Here is a 26,842-nt window from a genome sequence, read left to right on the forward strand (position 1 = left end):
AACAAAACTGAAATCATGGACAAACGAGACAAGGAAAAAAAAAAGCATTTAGCTCAACATAAAATGCTAATTTTGGACCGTAAGTACTGTTCCAGTGCAGTCCTGCTGAACCTTGAATAACCTGTTGGACAAATTTGAAAGTCAAGCATGTTGTCAGGGCAGGAAAATAACATTTGTCCGATTGATCGAGCTCATTTTGTTACTCCAAAAGCAAATTAGGGCAATATTGATATACAAATAGATGACAAATGAAAGGAGAAAAACCTCCACAAGGTGTCTTGACAAGGTGTTGGGCTGCCAGGACAGCTTCATTATGCCTTGGTACTCTTCTGGAGGGATGGAAGACCATTTTTGCAAAAGATTTTCGCTCAGCTGGTGTTCTGATCATGGCTGTAGAGGCCACATTGGTGCTCAGATGGGTTGAGATTTAAATCATTTTTGGGCATCGTCACCCTAGAAGAAACCACCCCCCATCCCAAAGTCATCGATTTGTAAGCGATTCTTCCTGCTACGATAACAAATAAACCCAAACCATAGCACCAAACAGTCCAACAACCTATCAGAACCACCAGATCCCTTCACTGCAGGACTCAAGGGTTCAGGTTTTTCCTTTCATTTGTCACCTCCCTGCATGTTGTCTTAATTTTGCATTGTTGTAGCAATTTCAGGAGGAACTAACTGCATCCACATGTGAAAGTCCAATATTGCCTTTACGACAGGGCCTCAGTGGTGTGCACAAATTCTACCATCGTCTGGTCTTTTGTAACCAGAGAAACAAAAGGAACAGACAGCTCAGTCAAGCCCTTTTCAGACGTGGAATATGCAATGTTGCTGGCCTCATTCATCTGTTTCTATCATTTAGACATGGACATTTTTCTGTTAATCGCGGCTTCATTCAGACATACCCATGGCAGTGATGGACGGAGCCACCGTGGACATTAATGGACTAATAAACTACAAATAACTACTTATGAATTCCTAAAAAGATTCTGTGCATGTGTGAAGTTGTACAAGTCCAATCTTGTAAAATTTCAACTCTGCATGTCTGAAAGGGGCTTAATAGCGCTGCAGTATCTGCTGTTAGTCGCAGAGATATGCATGTATATATATTTTATCATATATCATCCAATCCAGAGCCAATCCAGTACTAATTTAACCTTTTTTCTGTCTTTCCAGATCAGAGTTCTCACATAGCTGCCGAACTTAAAATCAACCAGAATTTCGTTGAGGTTAGTGTTAATTTCCTGCCCTGCGTTTATAATGTGATGGGCTGTTACGAACCACTTTGCATGGACCGAGGCTGTGTAGAATCTTAGCACCAGAGAACCAAGGCACGCGTTCTAAGAACAAGACGAGGTGTTCATAAATTACAGTCGGGAAAAAAGAAAAGAAAAAAATGGATGCTTGAAGTCTAACAGCCGAACAAATAAGACTGACAGATAAAATCAAAAAACAGGTCACAACCATATTTGAAACACCAAAAAGGAGTCCGTTTATAACTGCTGGCGTTTTCAAGAAAATCTCATCAGTTCAACACCAGTCGGTCGGCTTCATCACAAACGTGGTGGCGTCTGCGTGTTTAGTCCATGTGTGTGGGAGGGGAAATGCGAGAGCTCAGTCTGGCTCTCGGCTTTTGTCTTTGTACAGATGAAGCTCCTCCATCTTCTCCTGCAAGAAGGAAACGGGCATGGAGGAACCCCGGGCTCTATGTGGCAGAGTGTTGACCTGGAAAACAAGAAAAAAGTACAAATTTATTATCAAGAAAACAGCTCCTAAACAGTTTTTTAAAAAACTGCAGAATGGTTCTTCAAAATTAGTGACAGTGAGGCACAAATTAAAGGGCAGCTTTGTAAATAAAGATGCAATTGTTTAACTCTTAGATGAGCAGAAACTAAATTCCATCGACCTCCTTTGTCCTCACACAGCAAATAAACTAAAACTGTGAGCATGAGACCTTCAGTGATCAGGATGGAGGCTGCTTTTTACATTTTTTGAAGGGACAAACTGGACACAAAGGATCATTTTCTTGGTTTAGTTTGAGTTGGACATTTACAGGACAATAAAAAGGTTGAAGAGTCATTCAAAGTAGCACATTTACATTCTAAGTTGCAATTGTTGGTGGTTGATTCCTCATGTATTAGCTTTTGTAGCTGCGACTGGAAGGTTTTACCTCAATGAATCACTACTTTACTGTGTTGGAGCAACATGCTGATGTTAGTTCATGTGCCCTGAGTAGCATTTGTGACAAAAATCTGATAAAAGGTCAAGACGCTGTGTCTTTTTTAAGGGATTTCCTGCCTCACCCTTCTCTCTGGAGACGCGTATACGAGGGAGTTGAGGTGGTTTCCCCGTTTGTCCTTCTTCTCAGGTGTCCACACTCCAGGATCCGTCTGAGTGGACCGGTCCGACAGCATCGAGTCGCTCGTGTTGTTCTTGTTGTGTTCGGCCTCGTTACTTTGGGGGAAAACAAACGTCTCCTCCTCAGAGCCTGCCGGTGGAGAATAGGGCGTCAGAGTTCGTTGTCATCACATCTTCAATTTAATTAGGCTTTTAAAAAAAAAAGTCTCTTTCATGTCAAAGTGGAAACAGATTCCTACAAAGTAATCTCAATGAATTAAACATACAATTTAAAAGAAGTTATTGTGGAAGTATTGGCGCCTTTCAAAGTGCCTCATGTAATTCAACAAGGTGTGAACACCTGAGTGCAGAGAATGTGTGTCTCGGTGATTGTCATATAAAGACACTCGTATCTAGAAGGTCCAGTCACTGGTGAATCAGTACTCCTGAATATAACAACAGCACGAAGACAAAAGAACACTCCGAGCAAGTCAAATCAGGGGATACGTGAATAAAACTTCCAATTGACTGAATATCTCTCAGTACAGTTCAACACGTCCCTAAGAGAAGACAATAAAGAGACTATTGCGGGAGGCCACCAAGACAGCTATGACTCCTCTAAAGACTCAGGTGTCTTTAAATCACCTTGTCACGGAGCTGCTTCACGTGTTCTTTGTGTGTAATTATTATTATATACTGATTCACCGGTGACTGGACCTTCCAGATGCACGTGTCTTCACACCACAATCACTTGAGACACATTCACGGCACTCAGATGATTTATTTCCATCCCCTGCTGCACCTGTGTTAAATTAGATGAATCCATAAAAGGAGGTGTCTGCATATTCATTTTAGATTTGTAATAAATGGACATTGCTTTGTAGAAATCTGTTTTCACTTCAACATGGCCGAATATTTTATTGTAAATTCTCGTCAAAAATGCCAAATTAAATTTTAGCATGATTCAGTGTTAAAAAGTAATTAAAGGGGGAAACTTCCAAAGGGTGGTGGAGGCATTATATGTGTGTTTTGTGGACTGCATGTAACGGAGAAAAGACACACTCCAGCTGTTACCCTTGGTTCTTGATTCGGGGGCGGGCGTGCACGGGCAGGACCCGGTTGTGTTTTTGTGTTTCTTCAAGCACTCCATTCCCACCAGATCTCTGCAGTGTCTGTGGCAGTTAATCCCACAGTCTGGGAGAAAGGAGAAAACAGTGACACTTTAACAGAAATGTTTAAAGGCACAGTTCACGAAAAAAAAAAAAAAAAGTCTGAGTGACCCAGATATTGTTTCCTGCTTTTGAGTTTTCACAAGTAATTTTGCTGTAGTTTGAGCATCACTAACTAAATTATAGCTAAAATCTCAAAACCACAACTCAAGAAGCTACATGATGCTCGATCTTATTTGACCTTGTATTAGACTAACTCTTGCTCTGATCAAACTCCTGATGAATGATTTAAGCGATGTAGATTGTGATCAGTGTCTTCTTTTAAATCACTGCTTTTATGTGATGTCGCCTTTTTTTTGTCTAATTGTTTTTTTAAAATTATATTTATGTTATTTGTTCACTTTATTCTCTTTTACTCTTTATTTATTTACGTACTTATGTATTTGATTCATTTACCGTTACTACTATTATTATTACTTTCAGCCTTGTGTTTATGGCTTTACCTTTTATTTTATTTTACTCCAGTTGTTCTTTTCCCGTGTTAGGATTTGGCATCGTCGTACCAATTTAATTTTTAAAATCTTGTACCATGTTTAAATCTCTTTCTTCACTTTTGAATTTCTGGTGTTTCTCCTTTTTGGACTAACTGGCTTTTTATTGTTAAATAGTCTTCCTGAGTATCCTTTTTTTATTGTCCTGTCTGTAAAGCACTTTGTAAACTCCTGTTTTTAAAAAGTGTTCCATGAATACAGTTATTATTTTTGTTATCTAATGAGCTCACCTTTGCAGTGGAAGCCTCGCTTGATGACTCCAAACAGCTAAAAAAAAAAAAGACACACATAATATGTTGTGTTATGCTCTGATTCATCGTTTACATAAAACCAAAAGCCTGCACAACGGATACTCACAAATCCCCCACATGTCTCGCAGAACGTTGGCCGCTTGAATGTGGTTTCGTGGAAGTTATGCGCGTCTTTGAAGTTGTAGCCCAGTTTGGCACATACTGACATTCCCCTCATGAAGTAAGAGGTGATTTCCTCACGGCTGATCTGTCCCACCCTGGGCAGAAAAAAGTTTTCCAAAGTGCAACGCAAACAAAAGGAAGTTAAAGCTTTGGTTTGAACGATGACGACGTTTGCCAGATTCGTATGTCTCTCTGGGTGGGAGGCCTTTTTGTTGCCGCTTCCTCACCTGTCAGTTTCTTGAGTGCAGAAGGAGAAGGGGAAGTTGGCCGCTATTTTTTCAAAGTCCTCCAGCGAGATGTAGCCGTCCTGGTTCTGGTCGTAGTTTTTCATGACGGACTGCAGGGGGCAACAGAGCAAACAGATACTCAGCCGCGCTTGTCGAGCAGCAGTTCCTTGCTTCTGCTTTGAGCTGCCAAGTAATAAGGAAGTGAAAGACATGAGGTTGTTGCAGAGTCACATACTCACATCCACCATGTGTTTGACGTGATTAGATATGGTGTCGGGGTCGAGCCTGGGGGTGACCCCTGAACCCCACTCTGCCACGACCGGCGGTTTAACTGCAGCTACAGGCTGTGGACCGACACATGCAGTGATGAGACACGAAGGACTGTGAGGAACAAGAAGAAAGAGCACACCCACCACATAACACACTTCCCTAACGTACAGCACTTTGATGTGGCCGACTTTGATGTATCTCAGCGTCAGAGGCTGTGCTTTTGTTTTGAAGAACACGTTACACCCACAGAGAGCAGACAAATGTCCATCCTCTCATGATAAGAGATTAACAAAGGTGTGAGCTGATGCTGCTAGATAGAGCTCAGTTCAGCTCTACTGACCTGGATCTTGGGGTTTTTGGGTTCCTTGGTGTATGAAAGTTCATATATCTCATCCTCGGTGTAGTATAAATCTAGAGAGAGCTGAAGCATTAAAAGAACATAATTTAAGATGTTCTTTGGGGGAATCTTTTCATCTGAATTCTGCATTCTTGTTTCTGTCTCGTACCGTGAGCAGATGCAGGAGGTCCTTGTTGGCCTCGAACGGCGGCGTGCAGCTGTGGATGGCCAGCAGGTCGTTGATGTTGCTGTACAGGTGCTGCAGCTTGCTCAGGTTGATCTTCTCCTCGTCGATGTAGTCCGGCAGCGCCTCGTTCAGCGAGATCAGGTCCTTCAGGTGGACGCCCAGGATGGGCACCTTGAAGCCGCTGCACTCGTTGTAAACCCGCCGGTAGTTGCTGTAGTTGCTGCGCGAAGAGAGCAGCTCAGTCATTTCACTCAGGGCCTGAAAGAGGGAGAAGGTCGTTAACTAAGGGCATTTGTGCAAGAAAAGGCAAAAGAAAGAATTTAATTTGAAGACTGTAAACAATTAGAAGAGTTCAACTTTTACACAAAAGTCATCATAGCTAGTGATCTTCAAATTAGCTTCTATGGCTTGCATGTTCAATTATTTCCTCTGAGGTGTGAATCGTGATCTTTTTCTTGCTATAAGTGCAATTTAAAAGCACAATTAACCTCTTAACATGCACCTTTCCCCTTTGGTTTTCCTTTCATTAGCATCTAATTAATTAAATTTCCTCATTTGAAACAGACACTGCAAGCTTGTTCCAGCTCTTTATGATATCTATATCATGATTACACCAATAGAGGGTAAAACACAGGCTTTTTAATGGTGTACGCATTTTTCTCCTTCGATAATAGAAATAGCTTTTTGAACAGGAATGCACACACTTCTGGATTTAGGCCCAAAATTTGGTGACGTTCAGTCGAACATATTTCGTAACTTTGGAAACTTTGGGATCTCTACTAGCGTTTCAACTTTACTTCTTTACTTTTGTTTTGTCAACGGCCGGTGACCCAGCACTGAGACACAACTTGTTATGATACTAAAAACTGAAAATTCACATCAGGACATGAAAAATAAAAAAACCTCAAAAGGGGAGTTAAAGGTGTTGTCTCTGAAAGTCTGTAAAAATGTCACATTTACCACACAGTTGATGTCCCACCCAAAAAAACCATCACTACTCCAAGTTCAACTGATTTCTGGTTTCTGCCAGTTTCACAGCTAAAAATGAAAGCCAGTTTTTGAATGTCTATACAATAAAAAAAAACTACTGAGGTCACAAAACATAACCTTTTTGGTTAACGGAAAGAAGAAATAAAATATAACAGATGCCAGAAATAGCTCAGAAAGGACAATGATTCAAGAGGGAAAAGTTTATTGGTCACAGCCTTGTGGTGAGGTAGTCATCCACATTGACTCATGGTTATGTGTAATCTTTGAAATACCTTAGTGATGTCAGGAGGCAGCAGGTTCGAAGTGTCTTTGAGGCGGGAGATTGAGCTGTGACAGAGGCCTCCAGTTACTGCCATTAGAGTGTTAAAGTTTTGCAGAGCGCGAAGCTTCTGCAGAGAGAAGGACGAGAGATAAGAGAGAATAAAGTCAGTGGAAAACCCAAACAAACAAGCGCTAATCTTAGCCAGTTTTTTTTTTTTTTGTGATATTTGGTCTACCTGAGCCACGTGAATGAACTTGGTGAAGACCTGGGCTCTCTGCTGGGCCGTGTGTCTGCTGAGGATCATCAGCTGGACCCACTGGGAGACGCCGTTACACATCATGACCGAGCGCTCCAGAGCGGGATTGTCCCTCACCGAACCTCGCACCACGTAGCTGCGGTAGTCCAGGAACTGGCCGAGCAGATGTCACAGATAGAAAACTGTATTCAAAATCACACCTGGGTCCTCAGTAGATCTGCTACCACTTACTCACAAAACATCACCGGATGCTCTCTTCTTCTTCTTTCATTTCAAGCGTTCACACTCACAATTAAATCTGAGTAACGTATGAAGCTAAACACAGAGTCAGTTCTGCTGCTGGATGTCAGGTGTCAGGTCACATCAGGTCGTCAGCTTCTCAGCATTTAAATCCACATTAAAGACGTGTTTTCACTTTCAATCTCCGTGTGGGTTTACAGCACTAAGTCAGACACTTGTAGCTCATCATACAATGAGTTTAATCACATTTTTTGTAACAATTTTATTGTTTTATGCTTTTTAATTGACTTTATTTGTCAGATTATTTGAAGCACTTTGGTACTTTGAACTAACTTATCATTACAGCCACATAACAAGAATGAGAACATTAAATATTTGTGGTGTACACGTTGGCCGATCATGAGGGTTTGTGTCTGGAGCAGCAGCATCTCTGTCAGAGCAACACGGCGACGCCTCATTAAGCAAACTGAGCACAGACAGTAGAGAGGAGTCCTTCTCTAAACCTACCGAAACGTTACAGAAGTTCTTGAACTCCAGGTAGCTGAGATGCTCGGCCATCTCGTCCGGCTCCATGTGGTCGAAGATCAAGGACACCTTCCTCTTCTTGACGGACGGCGACGGCGCCTGGGACACGTTCACATGAGGGCTTCTGGGAAAAGAAAGCAGCGGGACAGAAATAGGCAGTCGTTCTATTTAAGGAAAAACTGGTTTGAGTTGTGGCCACGTAGGCAAACTACAAGTTTTGTGTTTAAGTAAAACGAGACTAACAAGCAGGAGGAGTCGATGAGCTGCGAGTGCGTCTCCTCTCCATCCAACCGGACCAGCGCCCACAGGTCCCCCATGGTCTGCTCCAGGAGGGGGTCCACCTCAAATACCGCCGGGAACTGGCTGATCCACTGCCTTGCCACCAACAGAAAACATGTTTATTACTCGCAAATAGAGCAGGATAACCAGTTCTGTCAGGTTGTCCGTCACACAGCGCTCTCCTGGTGTCCTTACTCACCTGACAAGGTGGCAGATCTGAGTCCGTCTGAGTCCCCTTTTATCCAAGGGACAGTCCTTATAAGTGAGAGACAGAGTCAAGGACACACTGTGCAAATACGGCACCACGTTACACTAAACACCAGCAGGGCTATACACTTGGAAATATGCTTTGTAGACATGGAGCGCAAAACAAAGCCAAGCCTGTTTCCTGATCTGATTAATTGACTTGAACATGTGATTGGGAGAAAGTGCACCGGCGGTACCGGGAGTGGAGGATATTGGGTGAGAAGTTTCTGGACGAACGTCTGGGATGGCACGACCCAGCTGTGCATCATCAGGGTCATGTGGACCAACTGGGACCCTCTCGGGCTCGAAAGCTTCCCCTCCGAATCTGCGAGCGAAACACAGCGGTGCAGGGAAGATGAATGTGATTAAAAACAGCAACACTGCTCTCGGCGGTTCAGCGGTTGAGTTCAGTTCATGGAAACGTGCAGCTCAGGTAGATCTGAGATTTTAAACTTCCTTCGAATGTGATTGTGATAAAATGATGACCTGCCAACTGTGACTTCAAGAGGAACTGAAGGAAACATGTCTTAAAAAATGAGCATTTACTTGATGTATAATGTACATTTTTATAAACTGCTATCCAAGTGTGTGTGGGACCAAATCAAACCACGCCGCACTGGAGCGTTTCCAGTCAGTCTGCACACCCACATAGAGAAAAGAATATTATTGTCTATGCAACTGTCTGCTGCAGTTCCTCCAAATGTAACCCACTGAATAGAAATTTACCTCACTTATATTTAAATTAGTTAAATTTATACAACATAAACTGTCACAGGGACTTAATTCCTTAAACTTAACGTTCATATAATTCATAATATTGTAGGGTTTTAAGCTTAATATTTAAACTTTTTGTGTAAGTGAGTAACAGAAGTCTTATTTCTTCATGGAAAAGCACTTTGTCTTGGTGTATGTGGTGCTAAATGTGCAAAAGAAATCAGTGACTTAATGTCTTTTTGCTCCTGTAAATTCTACTTAAATCATCCAAGTTGCTTTAATATTCAGACTGTATGTGAAGTTCTGATATACATGCTTAACAGTGTTAATTTACAGACGCATATATCATAATTTAAGGTTTCACTACAACCAAATGACCCTCTCATCCACCAAAAATAAAATTAAAACTTAACGTGGGCAATATTTTTGGGTTTATTCACCTGTGAGGGTTCACAAGTTCAACCGGTTCAGCAGCAAATGTTGTTCTTGTCGTCACTCACTGACAGTTTCTTTACCTTTTACCAGGAAATTCAGTTTAATTATGCCCGTAACCAGGTCAGTATTTTTAGACTCAGCAGTGTGTGTTGCAGAGTTTTTCTCATGCCACTTTTCAGTCTTTGAGCGCCAACAAATGAAAACCTTCCCAAAATAAACACAAACGAGCTGCATGCGTGCTAGAACTCGAACTGACATGTTGTTGAGATTTGGATGAGGTGACTAATGAAGAGACCAGTGAAGAGAGGCCGAGAGGAGAGAGATTTGCTCAGTTTAACATTGCATGGGAATCGCTGGCCGGCTTCTGCAGCCAAACAGAACAAAGCTTGATTGTATGAGACTGCCCTTTGTCTCCCTCCCTCCCTGTCAGTGTCTCTCACCCTGGATCCCCCCCCTTCGCTTTCCCTCATCCCTCATTTATATAACCTTGTTGTGATAAAGAGTAAAGACACATGACGAAGTTTGGGAACTCATGCGGATACGTAGGGACAGAGACTGACCGAAGCAGTTGAGGCAGCGCTGTATGAGCTCATCCAGGCTGGCAGCGCTGGCACTGGGAGCAGAGCTGGGGCTCTGCAGGGCCCGGCTGATGTCCTGAGGACTGGGACATGTATTCCTCCTCCGCTGGACCAGCTTCCTGCTCTTCAGCACACCAGGACTCTCCACGTTGGGCTTCCTGAGAAAAAAAGACAGTGACAGAGACAGACAGAAAGAGAAAGAGAGAGAGAGAGAGAGACGGGGAGCATAAGTAGCCTAGAAATAAGTAGAGCAAAGTGTGGTGAGATAGTGCAGGTCAGCATCTGAGGAAACGCAGCTCCCTACATCTGATAAGGTGTGCTACAGCTCTGCAGCTGTCTGAACCATAGTGCACAGGCTGAATATCTGCAAACAACAACACAGCTTTGTGTGAATCTTGACTTGAAGCTGTCGAGCAGACATTTCTCATTTTCTGGGTTAAAGAATTGGATTTGTGTGGTGTTTCTTTCCAAACTGATACTTCATCCAGCTGTGTCACAGGTTTACCCACAGGTTTTTGTATTTTTTGCTTTTTTTGAGATTTTAGAAACTTTTAATTCAAACTGTTTTAATTGGGGTTTATTCACAACATTCTTTCCTCTTTAAAACATGGAGCCCAAACCTGTGTTGTCTGAAACTCATTTTAATGTCACAGGAAGTGTAAAGAAGATCATGATGTTACTACTTTTACAGCATCTAGCTATAATGACACGTGTTTATTTGGTAATTTTGTGCTATAAAAAAAAAGAGTTACAGCACAGTCAGGAAATGTGAAGGTCAGGCTAAAAAAGTACAACCTGACATCACATTCAGATGCTGCCAGTGAAATATTGCATCATATCCTTTCACTTTAGCCTATACTGGATAGATGTACCTCATCAGGTTGGAAAAATAATCAAAGTGAGAAGATCACTGAATCCTTCACAGGGCTGTGACCTATAGGAGGGCTTTGTACTATGTTTTGGTTTTTACGTTCAAGGTTGACTGATGATCTAACACTTAATGTAAGACAATGCTGGTGTTTATTCCACTACCTTTGGCTTTCAATGGCAGCTTTTTAAACAAGGAGAACTCTGACTGTCTCCGTAGATCAGATGTAATGCATAGACCACGCCTTTGATAACACCTCAGAGTGAAGCTGGACTGATGTCGTGTGCAGTCTGATATATAAAAACACCAAAGAGCGACACTTCTTCACCATTTCAAATCATCAACAAATTCTGCTCACCGATCTCTGATTTGCCTGAACATTGTACAGCATAAAATATGGATATTTTTTGAAGATATCTGTGAAATCCTAGATCAATAAGTCAAATACTTTCCAAGTAAACTGCCCCATCGACCAACTTTCACATTGAAAATTGAGGCTATGTTTGAATGACAATATCTCATGAACTATTAAAGATACTAGTCTGAATTTTGAACTGTTATTCTTCATCATGTCATTGATTGAGATCCTGCAGAATTGGACAAGTAGATAAAATGATCTCTGATTATGGGTGAGTTGAAATATGAATTTAAAAAAAAAAGAAGCCCTCATGAAAAGGCCCATCTTTGAACTCACGTTAACAACAGAATTGAAAATGCAGAAGTAAACTAGTGATATATTCTGAACCACATGTAGTTACATGGCGCAATAATGCAAAACATGGCATGTCGGGTACTTTTTTAAAATGAAATACTGCATCACAAAAATGAAAGGAAGTAGTTTTTGTTTGACTTTCTTCACTGATTGAGCAGGTATGACGAGCTGGACCACAGAAAGAAAAATATTGCTCATAGTCTAATCCAAAAGTCATCAAGTTTCAAAATTGTTCTCAAAATGTCACTAAGAACTTAAATGCATATATTGAAAATATGCATATTGTTCATTTTCAGACACACCTTTAATAATCCCTGAGATGCTGTCATTCAAACATAGCCTAACTAACTTTCAACAAATGTGCTAAAAGTGGGTCGACGGACAGTTTTAGAAAAATAATCAATGTGTGACGATACAATCTTTTAATAAAAATGTTTCAAGCATATCAGAGATGAGCCCCGATGCTTTGAGATGGAATACCAGCTAACAATGCCGAGCTACTCTCTCGTTACACTTTGAGAGTTTTTTGTTTCATGATTAGATTTATGGTTCCTCTTCAGATCAGTCGCTCAGTTGAGCAACGTCTGACTGTATTTCACAACAACTAGTAACTGATTCTTTTCATACTTGTTACATTTAAACTGGTGACTTTGCTTTAGTTCTGCAAAGCAGTTGTCAGTCCGCAGTCCTTCTGCCAAACAATAAGTCCACATGAATCTTCAGTGAAAGCTGAGAGCTGTCTTCTCTCAAAAGTTGTTGGAACTTTGCGTGTTCAGCTCGAGCGTGTCAGATTTCGTCCTCACGCTTCTGTACAAACTGTGACTATTATGTAATAATATGAAACCGTGTTGATCTTTATACTGCAGCTAATGTGATGACATTACCAGGAAACACTGAACACTTCAGAGAACTGGTGACAAGTTCCCTGAATGACCAGACCTACATCCCCTTCTCTTAACCTGCGTTGGTGTGCGGCTCATTTCCCCAGCCCACTCGCACTCTGCACAGACACGCACACACACACACACACACACACATGTATACAATATATAAGCACAGACATGCATCACAGACAAACATTAGGTTTATGCACAACACAAGAGAGGACATTATGGATGCACAGTTTCATGCAGACATACGGGGTGACATTTACTGATCATTTATGCGGCCTGTACATGATGTTCCCTCCCAGTCATGCCTGGATACAGAACATGTGGGGGGACATCAGTGACGAGTCAGCCTCGCTCATCCTGGTAGTCCAGCTCCAGGTGGCTGGTTTGGAAACCTGCTGGGCAACAAAACTCCTCCTGCTCTTTGCCTCATTACACTGTCTGGCTACTGAATTCAAAACACTCAACAGCGCAGCACGTACGGCACTGCTGTGGGCTGTATTACTGTAAGGGAAGGCAACTCATGCAGTTCTCAATTAGAAAAGACAGATACAATCAAGGTGAACCTCAGTCTCACTCTTCTACAGCACTGTCCAATAAAGACCCTGCATCTCATCACATGCTTTGTCATGCGCTTGCTGTAAGATAAGCTGAAGGATCGCATGCATCTCTCTATTCTTAGATTCTTAGAATGTTTATTTCCTGCGCAACCTTTTGAGGCAATTGTTTAATTTGTAATTTTGGTCGACAAATTCACTATTAGTGGAAATCAAAGCCAGCTCCAACTATTTTTCATTCTATAGGAAGGACTTTCAGTATGTACTCCACATTATTGGACATACTTGGCACATTACAACATAAGCTGAAAAACATTCCACGTCTGGATCTATAACTGCATAAAACGAAACAGAGGCTAAAATAAATCAGCTCAAATAACGACAATAATCATCCCACCCACCCTTCTCAGATCTGGAGACTATTTCCTTATCAGTTAGGCCTGTGGCTCTCTCCACAGAGCCTCCCCATGACAATGATGACTATTATCATTATTGACTAGTCTGTTTATTTTTAGTGAACACGTCAATAAATCATGAAAATGTCTGTCATATGTTCCCCAAGCTCAAAGAGAAGTTCTGTTTGTTCAGTGTTAAAGAATACTCTCATATGAGAAGCTGGAACAAGTGCATGATTTTCATTTTGATTTTATAATACTTGATGGTATCCAGTGAAAAGCATGCATGAATATCTCAATACATATATATAGTTTGTATTTTACAATCTAGACAACGTAGAGTACTAAACTGAAAAAAGAAACTCGTCTGATTTTTCAGTGTTGTACATTCAGGGAGTTCATTTCTGACTTGTGTTCGGCGGTTTTCTTATCTCAGTGCCCTTTGCGACTCGTCAGCTCTCTTTTTAACTCAGCGTGAATCCACCTGCTGTCAAAGTGGTTGCACACTTGAGGAGACACGGTCACAGCTACAAACAGAAATGCTGATGGGGAAATGTTGTCGATGACATGACGTCTGTCAGGGAATTTCCCCCTCCGAGAGCTGAGCAGGTAACGCACAGGGCGGCAGTCAAACGTCTCTCTCCTGTGTGATGAGCTGCCTCCAGCCTTCGGAGGCAGCGTGTGGTGGACTCCCATGCAAATCTGCACACAGTCGGAGTTACTGTTTGGGTATTTGCATTCACGTTTTCCTAGGAGTCTGGTAAAGATTCCTCTCTGGTTATATTCAACAGTGCCTCCATGGCAACAAACTTGACGGTGAAAGAAATCTTTGTTTGTACGACAATAGAGAAAAACTCCAAGCAGCATCGATGAACTTGGTTGTGACTCCATCACATCCCTGATTCTGCTCTGGGAAGACCTTCCACACCTCCTCTTCCTCACCAACTCCTCCTTCACCCACTTTTTTCCTCTTCCTTCATCCTTGTTCTATTCAAGCCATTCAGGAAACAGCTTCTCCTTTTTTTCTCTCTCTCTCCCTGGAAATCCCCCTCTCACTGCCTTTCCCATCTGTGTCAGGACTCCTGGCTGCAGATCCAGCTCCCCCCCTCCTCCCCTTTTCTCCCTCTCTTGCTCTCACACTGGCGGGGGGATATGCAAATTCCTCTCTTTCTTCCCTTAATTGATTAATTGAACCCCAGGCCCTTTGAAGGCCTTGTTTGTGTACTGCTCTTTTTCCCTTGCTCTCCCCTCTCACAACCTGCGTTCTTGTTTCCCTTCGCATCAAGGGGATGCATCTCCTGCAATGAGCCATTCATACATTTGGTGAAACGTACAACCACTGTACCAACTAGAACGACTGCAGCTTTACCCATAAACTTCTGAGGCTGTTTTTGTGACACAGAAGAAGTTATTTGTCACCTGTGCAAGTACAAACTTTTTTTTCCCTCTTTTGGTCTTTTAAAACATCAAAAATCCAGATTTAGGTTATTTCCCTCCTTTTGATGATTATAATTCTGTTTAATGTGGATTGAGTTTGTCACCATCCTCTTTGCTTTTTGGCCGAATTGTATTCATTATTTCCTTTTCAGTCACAGTTCTTTAATCATTTGTGCACCTTACAAACCCTAAACCTGGCCTCATGTGCTGAATCTAGATAACCTTGCCACTGAAGGGGAAGCACAGTAATGTGACCACTCCGTCGGCCCTCCTTAAACTCAGGTAGCAAAAATCAAAAAAGAAGTGACACCTCCGACCGCCTTAACATTCAACACACAGCCCTCTCATTCCAGGCAATCTGATAAGACCTGCGGTCACAACTAGAGCAGTAAAAAAAAAAGTACCACTGACAACACAGGCGGCTAAATATGTAGTCTGTCAGCAGTATCTAAGATCAAATGCAAAAAAAAGAAGAAAAAAAAGCCATAACTGAACTGACATGTAAATGGGGCTTCAGTGGACACAACAGAAAAACAGAACACATTTCTATGGAAAGGTGAGCTCTCAGCAGACACGCACCACTGTTGAACGTCAGGGCTCACTTGTGTGCAGTACACACAAATAATTTGAGAAGTTGATATTCCTCTCTGATATGCAGGTCAAAGAGCTGCAGCCTTTTTTTTTTTCTTTCAACACAAAGCTTGCTGTTTGCAAGCTGAAATAAATGGTAAAGCACTCACACACATACTAGAGGCGGAAAGTAAAACCAAAGTGCCCTTGTTTCTCTTCGACTAGTCGGGGAGCCTTTTGCACAAACCACACTGCATCTCACATATAACCTCAAGGTTCACACATCACTGCTGCACACAAAGCGCTCGCTGCTGACACATACTTAGACTTACACTGAAGCTGCAAGTGGGTCTCTCAGTTTCAGTGCACTCTCTGCTTTTTATAAGTTACCTTTTGGTCTTGTTCATGGCAGAGTTGTTCTCCTCAGCAACACTCCTCCTCCACTGGCGATCTGCTCGGGCATCTGAGCGTGTCCCTACAGCTCCATGGTTGACCCCGCTCCTCCTCCTCCTCCTCCTGCTCTGTGTCCTTCTTGTCTTGTTTATGCGCCCAGGACGGAGAGCTGCTGGGGGGTGAGGGCTGCTCACCTGCCAGTCATCCACTAAAACTCCACGCCTTATCAGATGTGCTGTCACTTGATCTCCTCTCTTTCTAACAACCACAAATCAGCAAACTGTACAGACTTCATGCACCCATTTCCTGCAACAAAGCAAAAGACCAAAAAAAAAAAAAAAAAAAGTCTCAAACGAGCCCTCGAAGTGGAGTGTAGGAGCCAGTAAAAGTCATTCACTTGTGCCCTTCAACATAAACAAGTCAGCATCTTAAATGGAGGAACTGGCTCTGATAGGGGAACTCACATCAGTTTCTGTGTGTATATGTGTGTGTGTGTGTGTGTGTGCATGTGTGTGTGTGTGTGTGCAAGGGGGAGGGGAGAGGAGGAAGAGAGAGAGAATAGCGAACACAAATGCAGTACCAACAGAGGAAGGAGGAGGAGGAGAGTTCGAGGGAGATAGTGATGAGCAATCATATGAGCAACATCAGCGCACTCCAGGAGGCGACATCTGTCAACAGAGCAGGCCACACCTTAATGTCACTTTTTTTTTTATTTTTTTGGTCTGATCTTGGCAAAAGAATCTGGAAATAAATCATCAAGTGTCTGATAACATTGTTGAATCCTGACACGTGTCTCCTCTCTGGGTTTGTTGCTCCAGGGTCCTCCAGACCACGTCTATCATCCTGATTTCTTCCTTTTCTTCTTCTTTTACCCCCCCTCCTCAAACTCCCGCTGTCATTTCTCAGGGTGGCGAGTGATTACACAGGGAGGTTAGTGTTTGTGCTTGTGAATGTGGCCGTGCAGCTGGACAGGGTGGGCTCAAAGGAATCCTTGTTTTATCACACCAAGAGGAAGAGGCAACCATTAATGTGCCCCCCCAAAGTCAGCAGAGGTGGCTTCTTTGCTGCAGGAAGCTGACTGGCTGGCAGGGAGAGTGGCCGATACGGCATTCAAAAGCAGGGAAAGATGCACAGAGCAGGCCTCCTGCAGACCTCGCATGCCAAGTCCCAAAACACCTAAAAAATGCATTTTGGATTTGCATTAGAAAGGAGATCAGTGAAGGACTTCAACAGAGTATGCAAATGTCACAGAGGAGAAAAAACAGTGTTTTATGCTGCTTCCTGACAATGTGGTCATCTTACTGTAATCTTAAGCAACACTTTGTTAGAAAAAGGAAGCTTTGCAATCAGCTCAGCTGGTAAATGTAAAGACTGATAGAAAAGCAAGTGGCCTCAGAGTTATGATCATTCTACACATGGGCTGCATAAGAACATTTTTTGTCACTTTGAGTCTGAATCGATCCCATGTGATGCTTAATTTGTGATAAACGTTTGTTTTTGAGTTAAGTGCATGTAGTTTTCATGCTTTAATTCTGCAGAAGAAGCTCACTTTCCTCCTCTGACTTGCACTGATGGCAACAGAAAGTAAAAGTCACCGTGTTTCTGTTCTGTAATCAGGAATTCTAAGTCGCAGCGAACCTGCACAATAAACTGCATCGCACCAGCAGACAAGACCCACCTTTGTCTGCTTTTACTGCTAATTGCGCACCCTGGAGCCGCTGAACACATCCTCGGTGCAATGTCGCAGCCCGGAGGCGCAGCGCCGCAACTGCACGCAAACGGATTCGTGAGTTGGCAGAAAAAACCGGCATCAGCAGGTGACATCTGACTCAGGACTCATACTCCCAGAATTCACGGTTCGGGTTCCGCCTCAGTGGCGTATCACCTCCGCCTCCTCCTCCTTCTCCGCTCCTCCTGCCCGCCGGACGGAGTTGTATCCCGGCGAGCGGCGTCCCGACACATCCGTTCCGCTGCCAGCTGCTGTTGCGGAGGGAGATGGGCGTGAAGGGAAGCATGCTGAAGGCTGCCAGATGGAGACTGCGGAGGTAAGGATGTGCGCGTCTCTGAAGGCTGCTTCTGTCAGAGTGTGCGATGCGCTTTTTTTTTTTTTCCTTCCCCGGCTCAGACTTCCAGATTTCCCGTCTGGTGCATCCCTGCTGGCTGTGGTGACCAGGAGGGGTGTGACACTGACACTCATGCAGATCCGCCGCCTGCCTCAGCCTGAACTGTTGATTTCCTGTGGAGATATCTGGTTGTATTTGGTCCGTGACATTAGGCAAGTTTGTGGTCTGCAAAAAAATATTCTCTGGTGCATTGTTTATCCATAACATAGATAACTGGTCTTTGTCTGTTGGAGGTGCTTTTTTTTAGGGGCTTAAAGAGAAAAGAGACTGAATGAGATGATTTGAACAAAGCTGCAGGGTTGAAATAGTAAAATCCTCCCATTTCCAAAGGCTTACAATGACACATAACAGCATTGTATTGCATTTTGTGCATGATAAATGATCCATTCATATGCACAAATCCATTAGTAGGAGTCAAATTTATCATTAAAAATAACTGTAATCAATACGATGATCTTCTTTGTGATGCAATGTCTCCACTTGACCTGTTGGATTCACATCCAGTCATCCTCTTAAGGCAGCACAGGAAATGTCAGGAGGCCGGCATTGCAACAGTTCAACGGCTGGGATGTTAATAAAATAATCTGTCAGTAATTAATCACTGATTTGAGTTGTCGCTTTAACACCGAAGCGTAAAATGCTGGTGCTTTATGGCAAAGTGTGAAAGTGCACAGAGCTAATTAGAGGCCTGACATAATGTCTGTGCAAATGTCTGTTGTTGATTGGACTGTAAGGAAAGCATCTGTGGTTTCCACCGCTCCCACTGTGCCAAGATTTAGGTTGAGCCTCGCTTTGATCCAACAGATTACTTGATCGTTTGGGGAAAGTTGGGAATTCTGTCTTTTGCAGCTGGAGTGATGAAACACATAAAAGGAGAAACTAGGCTGAAATTAACCTTTACTAGTCATTACACCAAATAAAAAAGCCAAACATGCACCGGTTCATGCTTTTAATGTGAATTTTTTTTCAGGTTTTTGTTGTAAAATGGTTCCTTTTGGGTTTTTAAACTGTTGCAGAGACGAAATCAGCAAGACTTGGTATTCGAAACATGAGATATTAGGCTTTTATCTTGTTTTCTGACTTTAAATCAGGTCAAGTCCCCATTTGCTGCTTTTTTAAACCAGAAGCTTCCCAACATTATCACCTGACCAAGTTAAAGAGTCCTGTATTTGTGTGTTGTCATGGTTTCAAGTGTTTTTAATGGGTCTGATTAAGCAGATTTGCTCACATTTTTGGCATTCTACTCAGAAATAATGATTTATTTGGAGCCATATTCTCAGGATTCTTTAAGATTAGTTTATTTTAATCCATAGATTGATCAGTGGTAAAAGCAACAACCAGTCCTATGGCAAGTTTGGCATTTAGACTCCTACAGATCCAGCTGTGAGTTTCTACTAAACACATCCTGACGTTGAACTTCATCTGCCTGCCTGACATCTAAGTTTCACTCTGAGTGCCGAGCAGCTGATGCAGTGTTGATGCATTCTGAAGGGGGGTTTTCTTGCAGTTTGACTTACTCACTTTGAGGAGTTTGTGGCGAGTGCATGTGTTCGTACTGCACGCTCCCCAAAGGCTGGTCCTCACCCCTCTTTCCTTTTATAGCCTCAGACATGTGGGAAGGAGGAGGAGGAGGAGGAGGAGGAGGGGAGGGTGATGGAGCTCGTGTGAAGGAGTGGCCCACTTCTACAAACATGGCGGCACGGTGGGATGGGATGGGAGCGGTGTAAATGTGTAACAAGGTGCCTGCCCCTCCCTCACCATCCCTCCCTCCCTCCCTCCCTCCCTCATCTGCGGCTGGGGGAGGCGAGGCGAGAGGAGCCGGGGACAGCCTTACCTCCTGTCACTCTCTCTCACCGACACCGTGAGAGCGCAGGACTCATGCTGTCCTCCAGCACACCCACACACACTAACACTGAGAGACACTGAGACAGAGTGTGAGAGAGAGGAAGACGGGCACAGCGACGAGGAAGGAGAAGGAGAAGGAGGGAGGGACGCAGCAAAGGAGATAAAATTAAAAAAAAAGAAAGAAAATAAAAGCCTGAGGGGAGAAAACTGAAGGATTTTCTCTTTTCTCCCGAGGAGCTGCGAATAACCCTCGGTGAAAGATGGCAGAAGGGGGAGAGGGAGAAGAGGAGATTCAGTTCCTGCGAACGGTGAGTCCTACTTACTTTCCCATTAACTTGTGCTGGAGAGGAGTTTGGGAGTTATGAGACCAGTGGGGAAAGGAAATGAGATAATTTTTTAATGTGGGAGAACCAATCAATTTATACTCCATGTGCCTAAAACTGATTCATGGTCCCCCAGCATCAGCTTCATTGCCCCTTCTGTCTTCTCTCTGTCACTTTTGCTTTCCTGGCATTAGAATTTTAAGCCCAAATCTGTGGTTGCAGTTTGCAGAGCCAAGCCCCGCTTCTGTATATAGTTGACTATTTTTGCGGCGCCCTGAATGTGCCATGACCTGCTTATCGGTTGCTCTCTTTAAACTTCATAATTGATTTCTTTAATCTCTTGTGAGCTCAGAAATCTTCATTGTTAACCTACAGCCTGTGATCATATTTTCAGAATGTGCAGCTCATAGCCTTGCCTAATCTCTTTTATATTACATAGGTGGGTAACAGTGTGCGTGTGCATGTGTGTGTGTGTGCGTGTGTGCGCACAGATAGATAGACAGGGGCTGGTGCATCTGTTAGCATCGTTATCTATTTATATCTGAGGAAAGTAGAGCCTGTCAGTGTGGGGTGAGAAGGCAGAGCAACAAGCTACCCAGAACCTGCAGGGGACAGCTGCCCAGAAGCTGTATGTCTTCTTTGGAGCAGCAAAGACACCATCACACTGTAGAGCTATCCACTTCACAGTCCTAAACGCAGTGGGGGGAAGACCCCCAAAATGACCCAAAACAGCTGAGCTGGTGAAACGGGTTTCTACAGCTGAAGAGAAACAAGCAGAAAACATTCAGTATCTGAGGAAAAACTCAAATTAAAAGGCTTATTTTTCATCTATTTCACTGCTTCTGAAATCCAAAAGCTACCACCTACTGGTAGAACCTGCACAGGTAATGAGGATGCAAATGCAGATTACTGACATCAGCATTCACCTGCATGATCACAGGTGCACTTTCTGTTTCCAGCTTTATGTTTGCATTTATTATCTAGCGACCGTTTTTCAGATGCTGATGTCAAATCGTGAGAACATCAGTTTGTTGATGTTTGAAATGTTCCCTGAGCTGCAGGTTCATTGCAATCAGCTCGATCCTGCTGCTGCTGCTGCATTGTTTAGCTCATTTACATCAAACTTAAAAACCTAATAATGAATTGTGCTGGTGTTTAATAACTTTTTGCCTGAAATAATTATTTCAGGCAGACACCGCTGACAGTTCATGACTTGATGAAAGTCAATAAACAATAATACAAGATTATAGCCCTGCTCTGTTCCCACACTTATTTGAGCTGTTGGAAGATTTCACCGTTCATGTAGCTTGTCTTTGAGCAAAATCACAGTGAGATGTATTTCTGTTCAAGTGCAGCTCTGCTTTGTTGCTCTCGTTGCTGCAATGTTTACCTCACTCGCACTTGACTCTTATTAGAAGTGAAATAATAGCCGGAGTACAAAAGGGTCCAGACAGAGGCATGTAGGACGACCACAAACAAATTACTCTGATGGACAAGATTCCTGTCGGGCTCAGCTCACAATAACCACAAGACGGCATTACAGAGCAACACGGCCGCTTACAAAACCACAAATAAGAGTTTTTTTTTTATTTGTTTGTTTGGTCTCTTTGCTAACCGGCAAATGAATAGTGAGACACAAAGGCCTTTGAATTCCTTCAGTGGGTTTGCTGCTTAGTCTGAGAGGCTCAGTGAGGATGGAGCTATTAAAACAGCAACACTTCAAAAGGAAAAACAATGCAGCTCTGCGTGAATTATTAATGTCTCGTGTACATCAATGGGTTTATCTTTGACACCAGCGCTGTCGCGGTCAGGGGTTCAATCCTCAGGGCTAAAATTGTGAGCGCTCGTGGTGCTGCGAGGCCTTTTGGATTAAGCGTCCACCAAATGGTTGTGGTGATCAGTCTTTTAATTAGAGGCCAGTGATGGGAGGCAGTGTGTGAGTCAGCTGTCCTGCTCTGCTGGGGTTTTTCCCTGCGGTTACATCGGAGGTGGGAGCCGTGATGGAAATGAAGTGAGAGCACGGAGGAGATGTGAGCTCACCTGGACCAGCTGGGGAAGCAGACTGAAGGCTCGTGTTTACCTGATGTAATGTTTTTTTTACAGTTACATAACATGACATGGAGCTCCACGACTTGGTGCCAAGACTCAAGAGTTTGGCTCTTGAAAATACATCTCCGGTTTACAGAAATCAGATGATGGTGTTTGATTTAACCCCTGAAAACTCATCTTTGTATCTCAGAGTTGCATATTTTCAAATTAAAATAATCTCTTTCTACCTTAAAATAGCGTAAATAAAGGTCTGCACATTGCTTCCTGTAGAACGGATGCTACTTTACACTGCGCAAAGGAAAGTTGTATTATTGGAGTAATGTGTTTCAACCAGTTCTGAAGAAAAGGAATGACACAGAAAGCAAGATGACTGACTTGTTTCTTATTTATTTTTTTTGGAAATGTGGATCTGTGTTTTTGAGACCGTCATTGGAGCCTGGCAGCTTCAATGTGGAAATGCTATGACACTAACTGCTGATTTCACTTATATTATTTGCTGTAGCGTATAAAAAAAAAACACTACATAGACACATAAACAAGGTACAAAACTTGATTTTCACTGGAGGGGGCTTTTAATATTGAAAGAGCTTGTAGTTTAAGGCAACTAGTAACATTACAGTGCTAACAGTAGCTACACATTCAAAATAAATGGCAGTATTTACTATTCTTAAGTCCCAAGAATTGAAATCCCACAATGTAGCTGGAAGATTTGTAAAGCAAAAAAAAAAAAGGGAAAAGAAGATCATCCTCTTATACTGTCTCTTCAGGTTTTTACTCTGACAGGCACCGCGTGTGCAGAAGCTCAGGCGTGACGTCCGCTCCTTTAGCTCTGAGCTCTCAGCGAAATCGAAATCTATTCAAAAGTTCAACGTGGAATCTCGCATGATGCAAGACGGAGACGTGAGAAGCAAAGTGTGGTTCATGTCGGAGCTAGTTAGCGATGAGATATACTTCCTGGTGTCTTTGGGACTGAAATGACCAAAGTCCTTGTGGGGTTACGTTCACTTAATAGCAACTTAAATGATGTAGTGCATGAACTCCGTGATTTATTAGTATTGCGGCTGGCTGCCTGCTGCTCTATATATCTTGCTCTCTTGCGTATTCTTATTATGCATGCGGTTTATGCACATGAGGTTTGTGCTTGCAAGTTGAATAATTAATTATACGGTAAATATTGAACTTAAATGAAGTTTCCAGAATGTGTGATGGCACATTTGGGTTAGAATGATATGTTTTTTTAAAAGCCATTGACAATTAATAGCCATCAAAGAGGCTGATAACTGATTTTTGAATGTGATTTGCAGTTAAGATGAAGATCTCGGTGTCAAAATTTAAATTTACACAAACTCCAGCATAATAGTTTTATTCAAATACTTTTGTTTATTCATGTTTTACACATGTTCACCCAGAACTGGAGCATTCTGACAATCAGTCAGCCCCTAATCTACATGCAAACACTACAATTCATAATTCGAGCTGCTCTTCTCTGCTGTGAAGGCAACTGTGAGCATGTAGGTGTTTGTGCAGACTGCGAAACCTGTTGATGTCTCTTTGAGAAAGGAGCTGAAAAAAAAAGAAGAAGAAGCATTGTAATCCTGTTAGTCCTTTCATTTCTATCACTTTCTCTGTTACTCTGTTGTTTTTCAACCCTGCTGGGAATCCTCCAAATAACAAGAAAAAGCCGTGGGAGTTTGGGAGTAATGCGATGCGGCGCCGCTGCATTTAATGTTGCCCCATGAGGGGAGGAGGAGGAGGGGGCGGTTGTTTAATAGTAAGTGAAGATAAAGAAGAGAAGATTAGAGTCTTTAAATGTTGAACGCTGTTCAGTGTGGCAGATGGGGAACACGGGAAAATGTTATGCATTATGGGCATCTTCAACACGTCTCCAGCGATCGTTTTCACAAATTACAAAAGGCCACACGCGTATTACTCAGCAGCGCTGCTCTATTCTAGTCTGGTTTTATGGTGTTGTGCTCATACAGCCCAGGCCTGTGACTCATACTGTGCTGAGTGTGGCTTCAATAGGACGTACAGTCGACACTCACAAGAGGAGCTCGGCCGTGCCACCTCGCGTACAGTAGTAAAGTGGATGCCCTCTGTTGAGCTGCAGGTATCTAGCCTCCTCCCCCAAAAACAGACAAAACACAGCGCAAGCACTTCAGCCCCCACATTTACTGTCAGAGTTTGCTCGCAATAACCGGCAGCCTTTGCATTTCCCCGACTGCTGGAGCTGTGCTGTAAACATGGACGTCCGCATCCCGGACCGTTTCTCTGCTGGTGATGCTAAAAGCTGTGTCACTGTTTCACGATGCCACATTCGGCGTGTAAATCACACAGCCGAGTGAGTTTAAGGGCCATCCGAGCTCCAGTCTATAACAGCAGTTTCTTTTTATAGCATGCCACTATAAGTGCACACGCTCTGGAGGGAGAGACCGGAGGAGTCAGTGTCCTACTTGCCGGCGTCCTCTGGGAGACGTGGTGTGTGTGCATGTGTAGGCGTCGATGGTGTGTGTGTGTGTGTGTCGTGTGAACAGAGAAATCAGTTGTGATGTTTACGGTCAGCATGGGCCTGCAGACGCCCTCTTGTCAGAACGGTGTGGGCAGTTATGTTTGCAGTGAGCAGAGATTTGGTGAGTTGCAGGTTGAAAAGGTGACTGGATGTCCTGTTTAAAAGAAGCACAACTTTTTGAACCTTTCAATGTCACACAGCTGCAGTTGCTTATTGAAAAGCGGGGGAGTTTTAATGTATTGCTCCCGGACGAGCCCCCAATTTATTACTTGGAGGAGGCAACAATGAAAGGACATGCGTCAAGAGTTTAACTGGAACTAAATGGAGATTAATAAACAACAGCAGTAATAAGTCACAGTGAGGTGGATGAAAGTATGTGATGGCAGAGGTTCAAGGAAACCAAGACCAGCAGGGTTGTTTGGAAGACGAGAGCTGATGACTCAACAGGAAGGATTAAATAACTGTGGGACACTGACCAGGTGCACCCAGGTAATGATGATGAGTTTAAGCTCCACCCTGCAAGAGAAAGCACAAAGAACCAAGTTTCTGGTTACTGGATGTTGGTTGTTTGGTGGCGTTTGCAGGATTTGAACATTTTACTGACTTTATTGTCTGATTTTTGCCATTTCACTTTTATTTCATAGGCAGTCAAGATTCAGATAACAAATGCAGGGAGGCAACAAAGATCCCTGGCTGATCATTTATAGCCACTTTGCTATCAGTGACTTTTGAATAATCTTCCAAGGTGATATAATATCCATATTTGCTAAGCTCTGTTACCAAACTCTTTAACATATAGCTCATTGTTTAAATACCAGAAAGCAATGAAGCAAATGCTAGAGTCACTCATTCTTTAGATGGTAAAAAAAAAACTGGAGCATTTGTGTCTGTACTTCATCAATTTGGTGATCCATCCATCCATTATCTATACACCGCTATATCCTCAAGAGGGTCGTGGGGGACTGGAGTCTACCCCAGTCGACTTAAGGCGAAAGCAGGAGACACCCTGGACAGGTCACCAGTCCATCGTAGGGCTACACTTAGAGACAGACAACCAAGCACACTCACATTCACACCTACGGACAATTTAGAATCACCAATTAACCTCAACATGTTTTTGGACTGTGTGGGAGGAAGCCGGAGAACCCGGAGAGAACCCACGCTGCACGGGGAGAACATGGAGACTCCACGCAGAAAGATCCCGGTGCCCCCACCGGGACACGAACCAGCGACCTTCTTGCTGCGAGGCAACAGTGCTAACCACCATGCAGCCCCAATTTGGTGATGTTAAACTTTAATAGATCTAATAACATGAACGAATATTCAACGCTGAATTCAGATGAGATGAAATGCTGTCAAACCTCATCAGGTCCAACAAAAAACATGGACAGCTACCCTCTATATCTCTGCTCCTGCAGGGTTTCTTAACTAAATTCTGCCAAGAACGTTAAGCCCACTTTTCATCACTTTCCTCCTCCCTCTGTACTTTCTTTTTTCTTCAGCACATAATGTTTCCCCGAGGAAGTGTAATATCATAATGTCTGTATTGCTTTTCTTTTTTTTTTTTTCTTTCCTCCTGTGAGATCCGGCTGCTGATCTCTGCAGTCGAGATGACACTGACTGAGGAAACTCAAAACTATGACACACATTTTATTTGATGGCTTTTCTGTTTAGTCGCTCAGAGACACCGAGTTTCTCCTCATTTTTCATCCCAGCTGTCTTCTGTCTTCTCTCCATGTTTTTTTTTTTTTACACTCACTGAGCTACAGTCGCAGCAGATTCTGTGATGACTGCACATGACGGACGGTTTATGGGAGGGTGAGAGCAAAACACGGCTTTAGAAGTGCTGAGCCCGGGAGATGAACACATCCTCAGCAACAAACACACACACATTCATGTACGCTCATGCAGCACCTGTTCGTCTGCTTGCTCGGGTCAAAGCAGTTTACACAATAAACAGGTGGTCGGCTTTGCTCTCTCCGGCAGACAGGGAGAGGGGAAGTATTACGAAATCACACCGCTGTTTTGTTGTGCTGTGCTTGTGTGTGTGTGTGTGTTTGTGTTCACGCAATCCAAAGGTGGTAAGTGAGGTGAAATGGACACTTGCGATGTCAAGCTTCCATTAAATTGGGTGCGAAAGACCAAACTTAGAATT

General features: G+C 43.1%; 2 protein-coding genes across 3 annotated transcripts in view; one reads left to right on the forward strand and one right to left on the reverse strand.

The window, feature by feature from the left end:
* Window positions 1-354: 354 nt before the first annotated feature.
* rasgrp4 (RAS guanyl releasing protein 4) lies at window positions 355-16,186 on the reverse strand. 2 transcript variants are annotated; one of them, XM_008297193.1, is made up of 17 exons: window positions 15,836-16,186; window positions 9,999-10,174; window positions 8,487-8,614; window positions 8,243-8,298; window positions 8,008-8,139; window positions 7,747-7,888; window positions 6,979-7,152; window positions 6,754-6,870; window positions 5,474-5,749; window positions 5,308-5,388; window positions 4,937-5,041; window positions 4,698-4,807; window positions 4,415-4,565; window positions 4,288-4,324; window positions 3,412-3,531; window positions 2,304-2,488; window positions 355-1,725 (listed from the first exon to the last, which is right to left on the reverse strand). In XM_008297193.1, the coding sequence occupies exons 1-17, from the start codon at window positions 15,850-15,852 to the stop codon at window positions 1,615-1,617; spliced, it is 2,118 nt and encodes a 705-aa protein (XP_008295415.1). In that variant the 5' UTR covers window positions 15,853-16,186; the 3' UTR covers window positions 355-1,614. The 2 variants fall into 2 exon arrangements, with proteins under 2 accessions (XP_008295415.1, XP_008295416.1); XM_008297194.1 differs by having other exon boundaries at window positions 8,243-8,305; window positions 8,503-8,614; window positions 15,836-16,185.
* A 3,775-nt stretch (window positions 16,187-19,961) lies between these two features.
* The window catches only part of ryr1b (ryanodine receptor 1b (skeletal)), a 75,839-nt gene continuing 68,958 nt past the window's right edge, over window positions 19,962-26,842 (forward strand). The window contains exon 1 of the mRNA XM_008297196.1: window positions 19,962-20,114. Coding sequence (XP_008295418.1) covers window positions 20,067-20,114 — 48 coding nt within the window. The 5' untranslated portion in view covers window positions 19,962-20,066. The remainder of the gene's footprint in view (window positions 20,115-26,842) is intronic.

Source organism: Stegastes partitus, unplaced genomic scaffold, assembly GCF_000690725.1.
Source record: "Stegastes partitus isolate 25-593 unplaced genomic scaffold, Stegastes_partitus-1.0.2 Scaffold1196, whole genome shotgun sequence".
Classification (NCBI taxonomy): domain Eukaryota; kingdom Metazoa; phylum Chordata; class Actinopteri; family Pomacentridae; genus Stegastes; species Stegastes partitus.